General features: G+C 36.7%; 1 protein-coding gene across 16 annotated transcripts in view; it reads left to right on the forward strand.

Moving 5' to 3' along the window:
• Positions 1–21,411, forward strand: part of PPP1R9A (protein phosphatase 1 regulatory subunit 9A) — a 362,524-nt gene that overhangs the window by 301,347 nt on the left and 39,766 nt on the right. For 6 of the 16 annotated variants that reach the window (XR_014066088.1, XM_081531508.1, XM_081531514.1 and 3 more), the window contains 2 exons: positions 19,835–19,992; positions 20,560–20,803. Coding sequence is in view for 13 of the 16 variants with exons in the window: in XM_081531508.1 (XP_081387634.1) it covers positions 19,835–19,992; positions 20,560–20,803 (402 nt within the window). In the remaining 3 variants the exon portion in view is untranslated. Of the gene's footprint in view, positions 1–19,834; positions 19,993–20,505; positions 20,804–21,411 lie in introns of all 16 variants that reach the window. The other 10 variants (XR_014066087.1, XM_081531510.1, XM_081531506.1 and 7 more) reach the window with 2 other exon arrangements.

Here is a 21,411-nt window from a genome sequence, read left to right on the forward strand (position 1 = left end):
ATGACTCCACTGTCCATGAACTTCTCCAGGCAAGAATGAAGGAGTGGGTTGTCATTTCTTTCTCCAGGGGATCTTCCTGACTCAGGGATCAAACCCAGGTCTCCTGCGTTGCAGGTGGATTCTGTAATTACTGAGCCACCAGGGAAGGGTTTGATATGAATTGAATAGATACTATGAACATTTTAAGAGATGAGAGGGAGGTTGAAGATGGGAAAAAAGTGAATAAAATTAGAATTTTTTCCTGATTCAGAAACCTTACGTTAAAGGTGGGACCTTACATTCAAGGTGTGTTGTAGGGTATTTTTGGAGTAAAAGTAGGCTTTGGATGCATGAAGAACAGTTTATGCTTAATTCTGCAAGCATTGTGACCCACTAATGGTTTTGTTTTTTCTTAGAAATTAAAAACTCTATTAATGGAAAAAGATAGCATTTGCAATGGTTGAAAGTCAACCATAATGATAACAAGTGATACTTTCCAGCACAATATTGTAAATCAACTATATGTCACTTAAAAAAAATATTCCTGGGAAACAACACAATATTTCTACAGGGCAGGCACTGTTTTAAGTTACTCATAGTAATTCACTTAATTCTCACAACAACCCTAAGAATAGTATTGCTGTCATCACATTTTACAGATCAGAAACTGTAGATGAAGAAATTAAGCCGTCTGCCCAGGCTCACTGTGGTGGTTCAGATGGTAAAGAATCTGCCTACAATGCGAGAGACCTTAGTTCAATCCCTGGGTTGGGAAGATCCCCTGGAGGAGGTCATGGCAACCCACTCCAGTATCCTTGCCTGGAGAATCCCCATGGACAGAGGAGCCTGGGGGGCTGCAGTCCATGGGGTCGCAAAGATTCGGACACGACAGAGCGACGAAGGGTACAGCATACACACTCTGAACAGGAGAGCTGTTCTCATCCAGCTCTATGGCCCATTTTCTTAACTACGCAGATGAACTGTACTGCTTTTATAGACACGACTGAGCAACTTCACTTTCAGTTTTCCCATTCATGCACTGGAGAAGGAAATGGCAACCCACTCCAGTATTCTTGCCTGGAGAATCCCAGGGATGGCGGAACCTGGTGGGCTGCCGTCTATGGGATTGCATAGAGTCGGACACGACTGAAGCGACTTAGCAGCAGCAGCAGCTTTTATGGAATCCGCTGCTTCTCTTAGATAACTGATGGGAACTCTGCCTTCAGAAAAGGCTGAAATCATAAGTCAGAAAACCCAAAGCAATACCGTTAATAGCATTGAGGCATAACAGGAACTGGGTCACTAGTAGGTTTGTAAGTGTAATTCAAGGATCCCTTTGAATTTGGGGCATAACTACCAAATACTTCTTTTATTTCATACCCATCTACTCAGCCAGTGGACCACTGGTTAAATAACACTGAATGTTATCTTCTCCAAAGTATGAACATGGAATATTATATATAAAGCATTTTATCCTTAGTTCCTTTAGTTTCTTTCTATTTCTTAACTCTTAATGAAAACTATGCAAGAAGAAAATGACTTAAATTGCAAGATAGCAGATTATAGGAAAGTCTTGTGCTTCGTCGCTCAGTCATGTCTTGACTCTTTGCGACCCCATCGACTGAAGCCTGCCAGGCTTGTCCATCCATGGGGATTTTCCAGGCAAGAATACTAGAGTGGGTTGCCATGCTCTCCTCCAGGGGATCTTCCCAACCCAGGGATCGAACCCAGATCTCCTGCCTAGCAGGTGGATTCTTTACCATATAAGTCACCAGAGAAGCCACTTTCATAATAGATTGTGGCTGGAATTAGTCAATTCTGATATCTTTAAAAATATAAATATTTCTTAGCTACCTTTTAGGTTATTTAAGAATATCTTAGAGAAAATAATACCTTCCTGCTTTTCTGCTTTCCCTTACTCTTTTTCCACAAAATGGTTTGGCTGTTGCATTAAAGCCCAAGATTTCTTAAAAGTAGATCTCTAAGATAGTAGTCTACATTTGAATCCTGAGCTCAGTAAGTTGAAAACCTGGGACTTAGAGATATGTCAGTAGAACTCTGAGCCTGCTTAGGTATTCACACCAGCCAATTCTTTGGTCATTGTCCCTGTCCTTGCTTGTTGTGACCCAGTTGTTAGCTTATTGGTTTGCACTGAATCTGATTTTTCTGAATTGAATCATTTTTTGATAATTTACTCATATTTAAATAAAGTCTTTATCAAGAAGAGCAAGGGAAAGCAAACAACTGTTAGTAGATTGACTTCTGATCATTAGGAAATGTCCTTCTTTATTTCTAGTAATTGACCTTATTGATTTTGTTTGATATTTGAAGGGCTATGTTATCTTTCTTTTAGTGTTTGTGAGATGTCTTTTTCCATTCTTTTATTACAAATTTTCTGTCTTTTGTAAGCAATGGATGGTTGCCTATTTTTATTACAGTCTCGATTTTATATTTAAAAATTTTTCTCAACTTTAGAAAGTTGCTATTTATTTTTTGATATATTGAGTTTAAATCTAACATCTTACTGTTTGTAAATCTTTCTTTGTTCTTTTTATCTACTTTCTTGCCTTCTTTTGGATTAATTGAATGGGAATTTCTTTTCTTGTTTATTTTTTCCTATATTAACTTTATTCTTTTTTTGTGTGAATACCTATAGATAAAATTTAGAATATTTGCTGGAGAAGATGGATTGATTATTCATTAAGACGTTCCCATTCAGCTGTTGTGGGGGTTTTGTTTGTAAATAAGTTTATTTTCATGATTAAAAACTTTTTTGAATAATGACAAAGAATTTCTAAACATGAAACAATCAGTGGCTATATCTTGTAACCAATATTTGAAATTGAATGGACAAGTCTTATTGTCAGGATTCATTTTATTAAAAATAATCCATGAGTTGTTTCCATGTAAAGTCATGACTTGTTTTGTTTGAGAACAAGGCCCTACCACAGTTAAGCATAAAAAATATCTTCCATAATTGGAGTGTGACCTGCATTACTGAGTAAAGATTTCATAAATATTCTCAAAGAGTTGGGGATTTGTTTTTCTTTAAAAAGCATTCTTTTTATACGTGTCATTCTTAGTGACCTTTTAATAGAGGGTTAAAGTTTATACTCCCTGGCAAATGCCTTGAGTGTATCTTTGTATAGCTAATGTAGTATATATCTGTATATTTGATAGTTAGGCTGGATATGGAGTTAGTACAGGTTTATGAGGTTTAAAGTAACACAGTTATGTTCCGGAATAGGGTTCTTCCTGTATTTTCAGATGAGCAGAGTGAACACCCACTGGCTGGCCAGAATTCTCTTTATTTAAAATAAAACAAACTACTTGTTCACAAAAATAAATGTTGAATCTAGAAATACATTTTGAAGATCTTCATATACATTATCATGACCCCCTGTGTCTATGTAAGAAAGACAAAGCTGATTTAATATTAGAAAGCTCCTACAATTCACACATTAACTAGGAGAAAAATGTATATAATCATCTTATTAGACGAAGACAAACACTAAATAAAGCTGAACACTTATTCATAATAAAAAGTTTCTTAAACTAGAAATACATATGAACTTTCTTGTTATGTGAGGGTAGCAAGTCTCTGTCAGTTATTGTGTTTGGTGGTGAAATGTTAGAATCAAGAATTCCTTTTAAAATGAAGGCTACTTTTAACATTTCACCATAACTGTTTATTACACATCCACTCAATGTTGTCCTAGAGGTCCTATCAAGAAGTAGACAAGATAAGAGATAAAAGATACAAGGAATGAAAAGAGGCAACGTTACCATTATTCACCAGTAATAAAATTAAATACATAAAAAACCCTCAAGTCTTCAGATCATTAGAATTATTGAGTTTAACATGATTTTACAAGCTACCATTTATGATAGCAACAAAAAAAATAAGGTATCCAGTGTGAATTTAACAAAAGAAGCTCAAGACCCATGAAAAGACATTCAAGAAGACCTGTATGAATCAAAAGAGATAGGACTCAATATTGAAAAAATGACATTATGCCAAACCAATTTATATATTCCATGCAGTTTCCATCAGAATTTGAACAGGTGATTTTTCAGAACTTAACAGATTGTTTCTAAAATGTAGGTGGACAAACAACTTGTTGGCCCAGAGTAATCAAGATATTCCTGAAGAATACCAAGGGGAGGGAACTTGTTCTTTCAGTTGCTGAGATTCATTGTAAAGCAACAGTATTAAGACAGTGTGGTGTAATCTCAGCAACTGACAAGTATATCAGTACAACAGAATAGAGTCCAGAAACAGACTGGTCCATTCATGTTAGTTTGAGAATAATACAAAGCTGACGTGACAGATTAGTGGGGAAAGGATAGACCAACAGATAGCTGGGAAAATTGACCACTCAGGAGAAAACTGAAATTGGATCTGATCTCATATCATTCATGAAATAGATTTCAAATGGATTTAAGTCTCGACAATGAAAGGCAACATTTAAAACTTTTAGAAGAAAATGTAGGAGAATGCTCATGTGATATCTTAATACAAAAATTTCCAAATCATAAGCAAAATTTGATAAATTTGAGCACAATAATATTAAGAAAATCTGATCATGAAAAGACACTAGTAAAACCTAGAAGTGAAAAATTGAGAGAGGCTATTTATAGCCCATGTAACTAAGAAAAAAGATGGTTATTGTTATCTAGAATATACTTAAAACTTACCCAATCATAAAAAAACACAACTAACATAATAGAAAAATGGACAAAACACGTAAACAATCTGTTCACAAAAGAAGAAACCCAAAGGTTTGTGAACATAAATGTTCAACTTTATTAATAAGAATAAAATGATTGACAAAGATAAAGTTTCATGGTAATATTTGATAGCTAGTATGTAGGGGAAAAAAGGAAAACTCATACAACTATTTTGTTAAAACAATTTGAATTACCTAGTAAAATGGAATATGTGCAAATTCTATGGCCCCGTATGTTCACTTCTGTTGTGTATATGTGTGCTCTCCAGAAATTCTTGCTCTGTGCCAGGAGACATGTTCAAAAATGCACAGCAACATCATTCATGATAGCTACAGTTAAAAGGTAGTTAATCCTGATCAAACCTTTCAACATAATGTTGAGCAGACAAAAAGAAAAATGATTTGACGAATATTATATACAGTTCATTACCATGTATGTAAAGTTTAAAAAACAGGCAAAATTAATATATTCTTTAGAGATACTTTTGTGGAATAACTAGGAGAAAAAAACCAAGGGTTACAACTAGGAACAGGGCATAGAGGGAGCTTCAGAAGTAATAATTTTATTTCTTAGACTCGATAGTAAGTACATAAGTGTCTTTTTCCTCCTCCTATTTGTATATGACTTATATAGATGGTACACTTTTTTGCTTAAATAAAGTATTTTTAAATATAAAAAATTTAAGTAGCATAACTAAAAGATGAGAATGAGAAAAACCACAAAGGTTTTTTTTAGGCTTAAAATAAATACTAGTTTAAGATTTTTAAGGGAAAATAAAAAATCAGCATCAGCCATACATTTATATTGATAAGAAAGTTCCTAGACTTTGGACTCCTCCAGAAAATCATATTTTGCTGAGGCTGTAACCTTGTGTTTGTCTTTGTCTTTTTTGCCTTTCCCCGAGGCCTCATTGTTAGCAGCTCTTTTCTGGTACCTGTGGATTCTAGGCCAGGCCAGACTCCTATCACCACATCTGATTTATTTCCTAAGGGAGTCCAAGAATACACTAAACATTCACTTTTAGCACTGGAATCCAGAATATTAAACAAAAGTTAAAGACATAATTAAAGTCAGAATTCATGAAATGGCAAGATATTAAAAGGAAAGTGAATGCTTGGACTCCATTATCAGGAGTGTCCTGTATCAGAGCATGAGATTCAGAGCGGTGGAGTAATTATTGCATGCTGTCATGTGGTTTAGTTCTAACTTGAGGCAGGGGAGAATTCTCAACTAGATTCAAGCTTTCTTTATCATGCATATAGACATAATTTCTTGGTATGCTTTCACAATTTTCATTTTTCCTGAACAAATTATTTTCAGTAACTTTTAATCCCCAGTAAGTAATTTTGACCATGAAATATTATTGATTTGCACTAATTAAAGGTTGAAAATTCCCAGTAAGTCACTGTGGAAAATTTTAATGAACAAGCCAAATGAGTGAGAAATCAATACTTATTGATTGTTTTCTGGCATATCATTAAAGCCAAAATCTGTTCTCTTACCCAGAAAGCAAAGCACTTAAATTGCCTGTCTAGTTTTGTGCAAGTTTTGCATCTGTCCATGTGTAAGCCATTAAGACTTTTGTTGCCAAATCAACGAGGCATTCAAAAGGAGGTATTGAGTTGCAAAATGGCAACTCTCCTTGGTTCATATTTCTCACTGCATCTTCATAAGTTCACAGAAGTCACCAGACCCTTCAGTCATACTGAGATATGTGTGAGTACTAGAAGAGAGCTAGAGTTGTATTGACAGAAAGCAAGTGATTTTTGTCAGAATGAGCTTAAGCTTAGTAATTTTCTGTTAATTTTAGGAAAAGTGAGCTACTTCCTATTTTATTTTGGCTTTTGAGTAAAATTGAAAAGCCAGTTGAACTATAAGGTAGATTGTAATCTTCTGGAAGTAAAGACAGTTTTAACCCAAATGTGGAATATAACTCCTTTTCAAGGAAATTGTACAAGATAGCTGTGTTTTGAAATGTTTCTTTTGTTTTACAATGTGGTTCACCATGGAGTCACAGTTATATAGTATGGAAGATACCATATGGTTATGCTAAGGTAAGTTGACTAAAAGAATAGGCTGGGAAGTCAGGATGAAGGGATATAAAAGTAGAAAGGAGAAGATCCTGCACAAAGTGATTTGTATATGTAGTGTGCACCGTGAGTTCCTGTGGATTATTCAGGATTCATTTAAGGTGAAATTTATTCTATCAGCCAAGAGGTAAACAGGATCAACTATGGGATCATAGCATCTAGAAAATTAAAACTCAAAAAATGAACAGCTGTCTCCAGAATTGGGCCCAGAAAATTATCTTGTATGCGGAGTTCTGAACAATCTGCCAACCATGTTGTTCCAATAAGGTTTAAGTTCCTTAAAGTTTTTTTCTGTTACTGTGGGGCCCAGACATCAGATTATGATTAAATTCTTGTAGGTGGACATGAAGTAATGTTCTACTTCAATACTGGCCCTGATTATTTATGACAACTATAGGAAATTCCACTTATGAGAAAAGTTAGGAAACATTAGAACGTAGGTATACTAAAAATTCTGTTGCTTGTGAGTTTTGTTTTGTTTTGTTTTGTTTTTTTGGATGAAACAGAAGAGTTTAGGGGCACCAAAAAGTCATTCTGATTATTATTGTGGTTTTAATGTTTGATTTATTCAAGTTACATTATCAAAAACGTAGTTCTTTAAATTTTTAATTTGATATACAAATCAATACTAAGGGATCTTTGACTATTTAGTTACTATATACGGACTTAGCTAATCGAACATCTGCAAACATTTTAAATTGCATTTATGAATTTGTTATATTTGATTTCCTTTTTATGTACTATTAGCAACTAACAATATTTTCAAGTACTTAAGAAGTTTTTATGCATATCTATGATTCTTATATGTATTGTAAATTTTAAGTTTTCTTAAATCTTCTCATGCTGTACATAACTCAGTCTTTCCTCTAGTCAAAAGATACTTTCCCATTTAGGAAGCAAACAACTCTCATCTCAGGTAACTTAGGTTATTCTCTACCAAAGGCATAAAATCTGAATTCTTTCCATACTATAATCAAGGAAGATGTAGCATCAAATATATAATTTGGGGAGCCACCTAATTAGCATGCTTGGGATTACTCATATCTAGAGATTTTTGACAGAAAAGCTAATTTGATACCTGTAGGAGACCCTGAGTAAGAATACAGAAGCTTGTTTATTGTCATGTCAAAGACTCTAGAATATTAAGAAAAGGACATTCACATGATCCACCTTCCTAGACATAAGTTCTGCATTTGACTTCATAGTCCTACTCACAGAAGTCTGCAGTTCCCAGCCAGTTTGCCCATTTGATTTGATTTAACATTTATTCAAATTTTAGGTAATGCAGATCTTTTCTATCAAAGTCTAAAGACAGCTGACAATGAAGGAGTCCTAAGATAGTGAAATGCCTTGTTGTCTAAATCTAAATCCTGTGTCCCTTTGTATTCGCAGAATCAAGCAACTTGTACAAGTGTTTCAAATGATATATGGTGGAATTTAGGATATCTCATATAGTTTTTTTTGTTTTTCTGACTTATAGCCACTTCTTCTATGGGTAGGCTAGTCTAGTGGCATTTCTAAAGAGTCATTCCTGAGATATGAACTACCGAAATGACCCCTGAAAGTACAGTCTTAAAAGATATGGACAGCAAAATCTGGACCTCTCTCTACTCTGAGAATAGGAGTGTAGATTGACCATAAACTGAAGAAAGCTAAGTTAAATACCAGCCTGCCCTGGAAAAGCACTACATTAAATCAAATAGCCAAATTATGTTTCAAAGACCATATGGATAGTTTTTAGATTGCATTTGTTGATAAAGAGATAAAAAAGAATTCCTCAATATTTTTCAAAGATTAGCAAATAAAATGTATACAACAGTAAAGTCAGACATAATTAAAAATTAGGAAACAATAATCTTCTGATTGATCTAAAAGGGTAGGAAATCAAGTCAGCCTCCTAAACTTTCATGAATACTACCTGGGGTACAAAATTTGTCAGGTTTTGGGTGGTTGTAAAGAAATCAGCTACCAATAGAGTTTAGAGTGAGAGTTGCCCATGGGTGGGTTCCTAACCAAAGTGCTATCATAAGGTGAGCTACAGTTGTATAACTTGACCTCAAATTATCATATCTGATTCAGTACATCTTCCCCTACAGCACTAAAACAGAGAAGTAGCTGAAAGGAAGCTAAACTGTAGAGTCTTCTTCAGTCCAAATCATCTGGCAGTAAAATGGCCAAGCAGGCAAACAGTCTCCATATATGTGATAAAAGACAGCCGTCTCATGTCAGGGCAGGCTGATGGTCACAGGGACTTTGACTGGGTATCCTGGGCAGATATCAACATCTGAATCCTAGAACACTAGAGCTATCAGATTAGAATGAAATTAAGATGTCTCTAAAAGAAAGTATACTAAATGTGTGCTTTTTCTTTTTTGCTAATTTTAATTACATGTCATGTATAGATTTTTCTAAAATATTACAAACATTACATTACAAATAAGACTGAAGCACCTGTTGACCAACCTCTTCAAATCTAATATCTTCTTTGAAGGTAACCGCCATTATCAGTATGAAGTGTATCTTTTCAGTTCACTTGCTATGCCATTATATGGACATATTTACTGTTAGAAAATGTACTTTATGTTGCTGTTTTTTTAATATTTAAAATGAATATATATGTTGTTCTGCAACTTGGCTTTAGTCACTTAAGAGTATCTTGCTAATCTTTTTTTGTATGTCAGTAAATAAAGATATTTATTAAATGCTTATTATGTGCTCTTCCAAGCATTTATATATGTGTTAATGCATTTAGTCTTTATTATGTTGTTATCATCACGCCTGTTGATTCTGAGGGAAAGAGTGATTAGATAAATTGCCCAATTTAGTGACAGCCTCTGTTTTGGATTCTATTCAAGGAAGACTAACCCAAAGTCTTCTCTTGTGGTGACTCTTACACACCCTCTCTCTGAAGTACATTAGCCCACCTCTGATACAATATGTATCAACCCAAAGCCCTATGGGCCCATCTTTTGTGAACTTGCAGTGACTGAATGATGTGCAGATACTGTTTGAGTTTAAAGATGCCACCAGGTTCCTCATTAAGCTCAGCATTTTGGTTGATAATAGCACAAGCCAGGCAGAGTGGTAGTATAAGGTGTGAGTGTTTTTGAGGAGAATAATCCACGTAAGAATGCAGAGCAGACCCCATTGTTATGCTGCTCCAGTTCCCTCTGCTGATGTCTGATCCGTGGGCAGCATTCCATTTACATCAAAAACATCAATCTAGTGGAAAACCTGAATGACTCATACCATTACTGTAGGGAACTGGTTGCTGTATAATATGATCTATAACATCCTAATTTCACAGAACATTTTTCATAACAGCTGCTAAAAGTGTGATCAAATCCATTAAACACTTTTAAAAGATCCAATGTGAATCAATACTGAAGCTAGCCTTAAAATGCAGGTATTTTGAGGTGAAGTCCCACCCACTCAAAACTGCATTATTGTCAGCTGCTTCATACCTTTTCTGTATTTTTCTGCTGTGTTTATTGATCCACTTGTGTCTGCTCTTCTTTTGTATTTCTAGCTGCATTTGAGTCAGAGATAAGCTGTTTCAGAGTCTGAAGGGTCTGAAAGAAAGAATAGAGAAGAAAGGAGAGGAGGGGAAAGGGAGTTTTCCTCTGATTCTAATGGACAGCAGAACAAGAAATGCTGAAGAGAAGAACCCAGGGTCTTGGGCTATGAAAGCAGCATTATGCTGTGCTGTTGATTAAGATCTCTGTAGAGAGTGAATAACAGTGAGAGAGCATGGCCACCTAAACCCTTACATTGTATGCTTTTTTTCGTGTATGCTTAGTCGCTCAGTTGTGTCCAGCTCTTTACACTGTTGTGTCCAGCTCTTTACACTGAGCAGCACATAACTTAGAAACGTTGCACCAGTTGAACCATCGTCATCCACAAAACTGACAGCTAATTTTTCTATGTAAAGATTTTATTTCTTGGATAAATACACAATCAAATAAAATCCCTCAGTTTTTTGTGTTTTTTTTTTCTCCTAATTCTATATCCTTCTGGGAATTTGCCAAATAAGCCCTTGATGGGTATTTTTGTTTGGAACATAAAGTAAGACTAAAAAGAGGTTTCAAACAAGGTGGAGGATTGCTTGTGAAGTTTACTTTCAGACTTGAGAGTGGCCTTCTAGGATGAGGCTAGGCTTCTGAGGACTGTGCTCTATCCCGTCTTCCACAGATTAAGTGTGATACGGTCAGTAGACAAGTTAGTGACCGCTCAGCCTTGGTTTTCCTACCTGAAAGAGAAAGCTGGGCTAGAACCCCTCAGGTTCAAATTGTAATATTCTGATTCTTACATGATGTGATTTTAAAAAGCCAGCTTCTACTGGCTATTTGATCACCCATTAGTTCCCACCAGCAGAAGTCCTGTACACATTTTCCTTCTCTCATACACGCCCTCTAATACTTCTGAGGCGGGTATTATTTGTGGTGTCTTTAGTAGTTGCTTCTTCTGGACATTTCTTCCAGCTTCCTTCTGGCATAAGAGTTGATGAAGTGAAAGTTCTCAGCTCAATTCCAGTTTTCTGGTTCTTTAAAAAAATTTTTTTATTCCTCAGGATGGGAATACAAATTACTGATTTATAATCCATTGTTGTTTTTCAGTTGCTAAGTCATGTTCGACCTTTGGATGCCATAGACTGCAGCACCCCAGGCTTCCCTTTCCTTCACCATCTCCCAGAGATTGTTCAGCTTCATATCTCTTGAGTCAATAATGCTATATAACCGTCTCATACTGTCACCCCCTTCTCCTTTTGACTTCAATCTTTCCCACCATCAGGGTCTTTTCCAATGAGTCAACTCTTCGCATCAGGTGGCCAAAGTATTGGAGCTTCAGCTTCAGCATCAGTCTTTCCAGTGAATATTCAGGACTGATTTCCTTTAGGACTGACTGGTTTGATCTCCATGAGGTCCAAGGGACTCTCAAGAGTCTTCTCCAGCATCACAATTCAAAGGCATCAAGTCTTCTGTGCTCAATCACTGCTATAAAGAGACCCTGAGATCTTTGTTTTCAGGCCTTCAGAAATTGTTAATTGGATATGATGTGTGGTTGGTCACTTGGGAAATGGATTTAAAGCACTGCTTCTCAGACTTTAGCTAACTCTACATTTAATAGATGTTGTTACATGTGTGCTGTCCAGTGCTTTGCACCCAGTCAGCGCTAGCTGATGATAAAGCAAGCATCTGAGATAGCCATTTTGGGGTTGTCCAAAACCAAACCAGGCAAATTACTGAATAGCAATGGGGCCAGATTCCAGGATAACCTCTATACTCCCAACACTGCTAATAAGCAGTTTTCGTGTTCCCTTACTATATTTGTTCAGCATCGAGTGATGAGGTAGCTACTGCAGTCCTGGATGTTGTATACTGTGCTGGGTGCTCCAGAGCTCAGGTTCTGTTGCACAAGGAATCATGCTTACAAAAGTAGAATGAGCTTCTTTCTTAGGTCTTTTTGTCACTGGGTAACCAAAGCTGTTATTAAACCAACAAAAGAAGAAATCATCTCAGAAATAATTTTTCTATAGTTTTCAACATATTTCATAATAACCTGTTGGAGAAGTGAATTTCCTAGTCACATCATATGTGAATTGACAGCTGAAAACCCTGAACTCTAATTGCATTAAAATCTGATTCTAATAATTTGTTCAACATGAGCTAAGTTGGAGTGCACAGGCTAGTGGCCTAGGAGTCAAGAAACTAGAAAGTTTCTAGTCAAACTAGTTTGGTAGCTCATCAACTAGCTATATGGATGAGGACAAGACAGTCAAGTTTTCTGAGCTTCAGGAGAGCAAAATATATACTGGGCTACTCTGTCTGTTGGAGCTGTTGTGAGGAACAAATGAGATGGTGTATGGGACAGTGTTTGGTATTATAGAATCTGCAATCCAAATATGAGAAAGATAGATTGTAAGATGTGTGTGTACAGCAGTGTATCTAAACTATTGCATTCCTCTATGTTGTATTTCCATGTTTTATATGTAAACAAGAGCTTGTAAAGTTGATTCTCTCCCAATGATCACAACTCTTAATGGGCAGTTGCAAGTTCAGAATTTGTTAGAAGGAGGAAATTAAAGTAACCAAGGGGATTTTTTTTTCCATTGACATGTGAAAAATAAAGAGACTACTGATTAGAAAATATTTAGCTGTCTTTAAATATACCTGAATGGTCTGACTTTTCTGTTATCCACTTTCCTTTCAACTATAGGAAATGAATAGGAAAACCTTCTGTACATATTGTTATTCAGTGGATGTATCTCTCAGGGAACAATATATTTAATTTTATTTGTTAGAACCATATGCCAAGCACCATGTTCTGTAGGTAAGAAAGATACAATCTGAGATGCTTCCTTGTTTTTATAACATAATATATTTAAGCATAGTTAATACTTAATAATACTGTGAAAAAGAATTTCATGGGGTAATGCGACTGTGAAAAATTGTTTTAACCTATTAATATTCATACATGTTAATATTTTATGCAACTCAGTTATTTGCTTTATTTTTAATAATTTAAATCCAAGACCCACTTGATTATCAATTTCTTCAAGATTATTGCTTCATTTAATGACTAGCACTCTGAAAAGATAAAATAGGATTAATGATGAAACTTCATTATTTCTAAGGAGTGGCTACATGTACAAATGTAAGGAGTAGTACCAATGCATAAGGAGATGCACTGATGCAATCTCAAAAACGACAGAATGATCTCTGTTCGTTTCCAAGGCAAACCATAAAATATAACGATAGTCCAAGTCTATGCCCCGACCAGCAACGCTGAAGAAGCTGAACTTGAACGGTTCTATGAAGACCTACAAGACTTTTTAGAATTAACACCCAAAAGAGATGTCCTTTTCATTATAGGGGACTGGAATGCAAAAGTCGGAAGTCAGGAAACACCTGGCGTAACAGGCAAATTTGGCCTTGGAGTACAGAATGAAGCAGGGCAAAGGCTAATAGAGTTTTGCCAAGAGAACGCACTGGTCATAGCAAACACCCTCTCCCAACAACACAAGAGAAGATTCTACACATGGACATCACCAGATGGTCAACATCGAAATCAGATTGATTATATTCTTTGCAGCCAAACATGGAGAAGCTCTATACAGTCAGCCAAAACAAGACTGGGAGCAGACTGTGGCTCAGATCATGAACTCCTTATTGCCAAATTCAGACTAAAATTCAAGAAAGTAGGGAAAACCACTAGACCATTCAGGTATGACCTAAATCAAATCTGTTATGATTATACAGTGGAAGTGAGAAATAGATTTAAGGGACTAGATCTGATAGACAGAGTGCCTGGTGAACTATGGACAGAGGTTCGTGACATTGTACAGGAGACAGGGATGAAGACCATCCCCATGGAAAAGAAATGCAAAAAAGCAAAATGGCTGTCTGAGGAGGCCTTCCAAATACCTGGGAAAAGAAGAGAAGCAAAAAGCAAAGGAGAAAAGGAAAGATATTCCCATCTGAATGCAGAGTTCCAAAGAACAGCAACGAGAGATAAGAAAGCCTTCCTCAGCGATCAATGCAAAGAAATAGAGGAAAACAATAGAATGGGAAAGACTAGAGATCTCTTCAAGAAAATTAGAGATACCAAGGGAACATTTCATGCAAAGGTGGGCTCAATAAAGGACAGAAATGGTATGGACCTAACAGAAGCAGAAGATATTAAGAAGAGGTGGCAAGAATACACAGAAGAACTGTACAAAAAAGATCTTCACGACCCAGATAATCACAATGGCATGATCACTCACCTAGAGCCAGACATCCTGGAATGTGAAGTCAAGTGGGCCTTAGAAAGCATCACTACGAACAAAGCTAGTGGAGGTGATGGAATTCCAGTTGAGCTATTTCAAATCCTCAAAGATGATGCTGTGAAAGTGCTGCACTCGATATGCCAGCAAATCTGGAAAACTCAGCAGTGGCCACAGGACTGGAAAAGGTCAGTTTTTGTTCCAATCCCAAAGAAAGGCAATGCCAAAGAATGCTCAAACTACCACACAATTGCACTCATCTCACATGCTAGTAAAGTAATGCTCAAAATTCTCCAAGCCAGGCTTCAGCAATACGTGAACTGTGAACTTCCAGATGTTCAAGCTGGTTTTGAAAAGACAGAGGAACCAGAGATCAAATTGCCAATATCTGCTGGATCATCAAAAAAGCAAGAGAGTTCCAGAAAAACATCTATTTCTGCTTTATTGACTATGCCAAAGCCTTTGACTGTGGATCACAATAAACTGTGGGAAATTCTGAAAGAGATGGGAATACCAGACCATCTGACCTGTCTCTTGAGAAACCTGTATGCAGGTCAGGAAGCAACAGTTAGAACTGGACATGGAACAACAGACTGGTTCCAAATAGGAAAAGGAGTACGTCAAGGCTGTGTATTGTCACCCTGCTTATTTAACTTATATGCAGAGTACATCATGAGAAACACCGGGCTGGAAGAAACACAAGCTGGAATCAAGATTGCTGGGAGAAATATCAATAACCTCAGATATGCAGATGACACCACCCTTATGGCAGAAATTGAAGAAGAACTAAAGAGCCTCTTGATGAAAGTGAAAGAGGAGAGTGAAAAAGTTGGCTTAAAGCTCAATGTTCAGAAAACTAAAATCATGGCATCTTGTCCCATCACTTAACGGGAAATATATGGGGAAACAGTGGAAACAGTGTCAGACTTTATTTTTTGGGGCTCCAAAATCACTGCTGATGGTGATTGCAGCCATGAAATTAAAAGACGCTTACTCCTTGGAAGGAAGGTTATGACCAACCTAGATAGCATATTGAAAAGCAGAGACATTACTTTGCCAACAAAGGTCCGTCTAGTCAAGGCCATGGTTTTTCCAGTGGTCATGTATGGGTGTGAGAGTTGGATGGTGAAGAAAGCTGAGCACCGAAGAATTGATGCTTTTGAACTGTGGTGTTGGAGAAGACTCTTGAGAGTCCCTTTTACTGCAAGGAGATCCAACCATTCTATCCTAAAGGAGATCAGTCCTGGGTGTTCATTGGAAGGACTGATATTGAAGCTGAAACTCCAATATTTTGGCCACCTCATGTGAAGAGTTGTCTCATTGGAAAAGACCCTAATGCTGGGAAAGATTGAGGGCAGGAAGAGAAGGGGACGACAAAGGATGAGATGGCTGGATGGCATCACCAACTCGATGGGCATAGGTTTGGGTAGACTCCGGGAGTTGGTGATGGACAGGGAGGCCTGGCGTGCTGCGATTCATGGGGTCGCAAAGAGTCGGACACGACTGAGTGACTGAATTGAGTACCATTCCAAATAAATTAAACTGGAGAACAATTTTCCTCAGCCAGTGCCTATGTATGTTCATGGGTAACCTTCCCTCTTCCCTTTTAGATGGTAATTTTTGAGTCCTGGCTTAGCCTCAGGGCAGCAAGATTAAGGGTAGGGAGAGGCAGACTAAAGAGAACCACATCAGATTCTCCCTCTAGCCTTTACCAAGTCATTTGGTGTGACTCTTTTTTTTTTAAATTTTGAGTTGTTTTATTTAAAGACTTGAACGTTTTCCTTTGAAAAATCTGTGTCTTTAATGGTGAGGAGAGTAGATATTCGAGAAAAAGAAATGAGACAGAGATGCATGCAAATAACTTGGAATGTAAACTTAGAAGTTATTAAAAGGAAATTTGGAGAGGATATATTCATTTTTAACTTTTTAGCTCTTATACTATATTTTTTATCTTCTGGTTTTATTGAGATATAATTTATATTAAGCACTGTAAAGTTTAAGGTGTGCAACATAATAATTTTACTTATATCATGAAATGATTACCACATTAAGTTTAGTGAGCATTCATCACCTCTTATAGATACAAAGTAAAATAAAACGAGAAAAATTATTTTTTCCTTGTGATGAGAACTCCTAGGATTTACTCTCTTAAATGTCATATATAACATACAGTGATGTTAATTATATTTATCATGTACAATGTATTCCTGGTACTTATTTATCTTATCACTGAAGTTTGTACCTTTGACTGACTTCATCTAATTTCCCCTTCCCCCAACTCCCACCTTTGATAACTACAAATCTGATCTTTTTTTATGAGTTTCTTTGGTTGGTTGGTTGGGACAAGAGTTTTGAAGTATAATTGACCTACAACACTATGTTAGTTCCTGTGCACAACTTAGTGATTTGATATTTGTATACATTACAAAATGACCATCACAGTAAATCTATTTACCATCTGTTACTATACAAAGATATTACATTACTGTTGACTGTATTCCCCACTCTGTACATTTTATTCCCATGATTCATTTATTTTGTTAACTAGAAGCTTGTACTACTTAATCTCCCTCACCTATTTCATTCATTGCCACTTCTCTGACCACCATCCCTGCTTGTTTTCTGTATCTAAAACTCAATTTCTACTTTGTTATGTTTGTTTGTTTTGTGTTTTAGATTCCACATATAAGTGAACGCATACAGTAATTGTCTTTCTCTGTCTGACTTACTTCACTTAGCAAAATACCTTTTAGGTCCATCCATGTTGTTGCAAATAGCAAGCTTTCATTATTTTTTATGGCTGAGTAATAATATGTATGGATCTAATATAATAAAAATAGTAATAGGTATGGACCTCACAGAAGCAGAAGACATTAAGAAGAGGTGGCAAGAAGACACAGAAGAACTATACAAAAAAGATCTTCATGACCCAGATAATCACGATGGTGTGGTCACTAACCTAGAGCCAGACACTCACCTAGAGCCAGTCAAGTGGGCCTTAGGAAGCATCACTACGAACCAAGCTAGTGGAGGTGATGGAATTCCAGTTGAGCTATTTCAAATCCTCAAAGGTGATGCTGTGAAAGTGCTGCACTCGATATGCCAGCAAATTTGGAAAACTCAACAGTGGCCACAGGACTGGAAAAGATCAGCATCAGCTTTCATTCCAATCCCAAAGAAAGGCAATGCCAAAGAATGTTCAAACTACCACACAATTGCACTCATCTCACACGCTAGCAAAGTGTAATGCTCAAAATTCTCCAAGCTCCAACAGTACATGAACTGTGAACTTCCAGATATTTGAGCTGGATTTAGAAAAGGCAGAGGAACCAGAGATCAAATTGCCAACATCTGTTGAATCATAGAAAAAGCAACAGAATTCCAGAAAAATATCTATTTCTGCTTTATTGACTATGCCAAAGCCTTTGACTGTGTGGATCACAACAAACTGTGGAAATTTCTGAAAGAGATGGGAATACCAGACCACCTAGCCTGCTTCCTGAGAAATCTGTATGCAGGTCAAGAAGCAACAGTTAGAATGGGACATGGAACAACAGACTGGTTCCAAATTGGGAAAGGAGTACGACAAGGCTGTATATTGTCACCCTGCTTATTTAACTTATATGTGGAGTATATCATGTGAAATGCTGGGCTGGATGAAGCACAAGCTGGAATCAAGATTGCCGGGATATGCAGAGAAATATCAGTAACCTCAGATATGCAGATGGCATCACCCTTATGGCAGAAAACAAAGAGGAACTAAAGAGCCTCTTGATGAAAGTGAAAGAGGAGAGTGAAAAAGTTGGTTTAAAACTCAACATTCAAAAACAAAGATCATGGCATCCGGTCTTACTTCACAGCAAATAGATGGGGAAACAATGGAACCAGTGACAGGCTTTTATTTTCTTGAGCTCCAAAATCACTGCGGATAGTGACTACAGCTACAAAATTAAAAGACAGTTTCTCCTTGGAAGAATAGCTATGACCAACCTAGACAACGTATTAAAAAGCAGAGACATTACTTTGCTGACAAAGGTCCATCTAGTCAAAGCTATGGTTTTTCCAGTAGTCATGTGTGGATGTGAGAGTTGGACCATAAGGAAAGCTGAGTGCCGAAGAATTGATTTTTTTGAACTATGGTGTTGGAGGAGACTCGAGTCCCTTGAATTGCAAAGAGATCAAAATAGTCAATCCTAAAGGAAATCAACCCTGAATATTTATTGGAAGGACTGATGCTTAAGCTGAAGCTCCAATCTTTTGGCCACCTGATGTGAAGAGCTGACTCCTTAGAAAAGATCGTGATGCTGGGAAAGACTGAGGGCAGGAGAAGAAGGGGATGACAAGAGGATGAAATGGTTGGATGGCATCTCCGACTTGATGGACATGAGTTTGAGCAAGCTCTGAGAATTGGTGTTGGATAGGGAAACCTGGCGTGCTGCAGTCCATGGGTGGCAAAGAGTTGGGCACGACTGAGCAACCGAACTGAACTGAATATTCATGTGTGTGTATACACATCTTCTTTATCTATCTATCAATGGGCAGTTTATTCTACTTCATCCATAATACTAGTAAATTAAGTACTTGTGGTGGTTTAATTGCTTTTTGTTTTTGTTTTACTTGGATAGCCTATCTTGTTTTATTTTCCCAGTTATCTTAAATTTGCTGTTGAGGGAAGTTCTTTTCTAGTCTTTCTAGAGAGTTTAAAGAAGAACAAGCTAAATTTTCAGAAACTGTTTTGAGTGGAAAAAATTATATAAATATTAAGACCAAAGTGGTATAGTCCTTACAGTTACAGTTTTGGTAACTTTTGCTATAGAAAATTTATGCTGATGGTCACCTTTTGTTATCTGCTCTTGACCTGGCACTTGACTTTTGTAGGTTTTTGTTTTGGTTTCTAAGAGCTCTCAACTTTGATATACCTTCTTTTCACATCTTTCTTCATCCAACACTTCAGCATACATTCATGTAAACAAATAAATACAAATGCATGCTTTGTATAATTATATTATAGGAAGGTTTTATGATCTGTGAATGTTAGATTTTTGTTGTTGACTTTGGTCATCTTTAGTGTTGGTTTCTTTCTGTAGGCTTTGTACATTTCTCCTAAATCTCATCTTTGTTACCTTTGTTACCAGACAGACTACCATGATTCTTACCTGTTTCCTGCCTGGTGTTACTGACAACTTTGATATTTTGTTTTCAGTGTCCATAGTCTCTGTCAATCTTCTCCAAAGGTTTCACAGATTATTTTGCAATATTTTATTTTTAGACTTTAATGAAGCAGTCCCAGAGACAGAGCGCCTGGATTCAAAAGTGCTGAAAACTCGGGCCCAGCTCTCCATGAAGAACAGACGCCAGAGACCATCTAGGACAAGACTCTATGATAGTGTCAGCTCAACTGATGGGGAGGACAGTCTGGAGCGAAAGGTGAGCATCCCTGACCGCTTTCTGACTTGCAGCTTTGGGCTGTATCCTTGTTCCTACAGCTTATTGAAAATAATGATTTTCCTGCAGCCAGATTCTGTATTCTAGTTGAAAACAGCTGGAATAGTTCACTTCTTTGTCTCCTAAATTCTTATTCACCTCTATATATTGTTATAATTCAAATTCTTTCTGTACTCATTCAATGAACTGACAACCAAGAGCAATATCCGTATTGTCTTATTTCATGATGGTGCTTTTGATATTCAGCTGTTGATTTTTCCTGGTGGTAAATAATTAATGCACAAGTCATTGTTTTCATTATGTCTTAGGTGTCTGTGTTAGCTACAGTGGTAATATGGTACATTGTTGTGAACTATGCAATCTCATCTGTAAACCATCAAAAATTGCTTTTCATAGGGATTTACAAAAAAAAAAGGTCGGTTTGATTTCAAAGTAAGTATCAAATGGACTGATGTTCAGTGGCATAACCTCCTTTATAATCTTTTATGCCAACAGCCTTCAAACAGTTTCTATAACCACATGCACATTACCAAATCACTTCTGCCCAAGGGTTTGAGAGCTTCTCCAGAATCAGATTCTGGTGCTTCATCCCTCACTCCAGTGGCTGGCAGTGTGCCCTTCTCGTCTGACCACATAGCTGAATTTCAAGAAGGACCACTGCACTCGGAAGGGGAGCCTTCCTCCTCTGTTGGGGAAGACACTTCACTCTCCTCTCCTTCAAAATCTGATCATGATATGGAAGAATTGCCTTGCCACAATCAAGCAACCACCACAAAAATACTACAAGAAAAAGGTACTGTTAATTTTGGGTTTTTTAGCTTTTGTTTTGTCTGACTTCACTAACACCTCAATTTGTGGCACACAAAAACAAGGGCCTGTGTCTTTTGCACTAATCGACACTGCTTTCCTGTTACACTACGGGACAAGAGAACTCCCTTACTTTTTTATCTTTTCCTATCTGATTAGTATTTCACTTCCTCAACAAGTTTCTTGTTGAAGGAAATTCTTCAGGAGGCCTCGAGATTTTAGATAATAGCATCCCATAAAGTTTCAATAAACACTAACATACTCATATAGAAAAAAATAATATGTATATATGGAGGTGAAAACCGTATAGGTCTTAACCCATTAACTGGTTTTTATTTAGAAGAAATTCTCCCAGTAATTTATATTGCATAGAAGGTGATAGAAAAGCTATAATGAAGATAATACACCAAGATTAGTCCATAAATTTTAAAATATGCTCCTAGAAGTAACACAAGAATTTCATAGCAGTGTCAATAGCCTATTGTCCTTTGAGTTGTATGTTTTAATTAATAGAAGTAATAAACTCTTGCTTAAACAAGTTAAATGATGCAAAGATGCACAAAAAGTAGGCTCATTTTCATTTATTTTATGTAA

This window comes from Giraffa tippelskirchi, chromosome 10, assembly GCF_054371585.1.
Source record: "Giraffa tippelskirchi isolate mGirTip1 chromosome 10, T2T-mGirTip1v1.2.pri, whole genome shotgun sequence".
Lineage (NCBI taxonomy): Eukaryota > Metazoa > Chordata > Mammalia > Artiodactyla > Giraffidae > Giraffa > Giraffa tippelskirchi.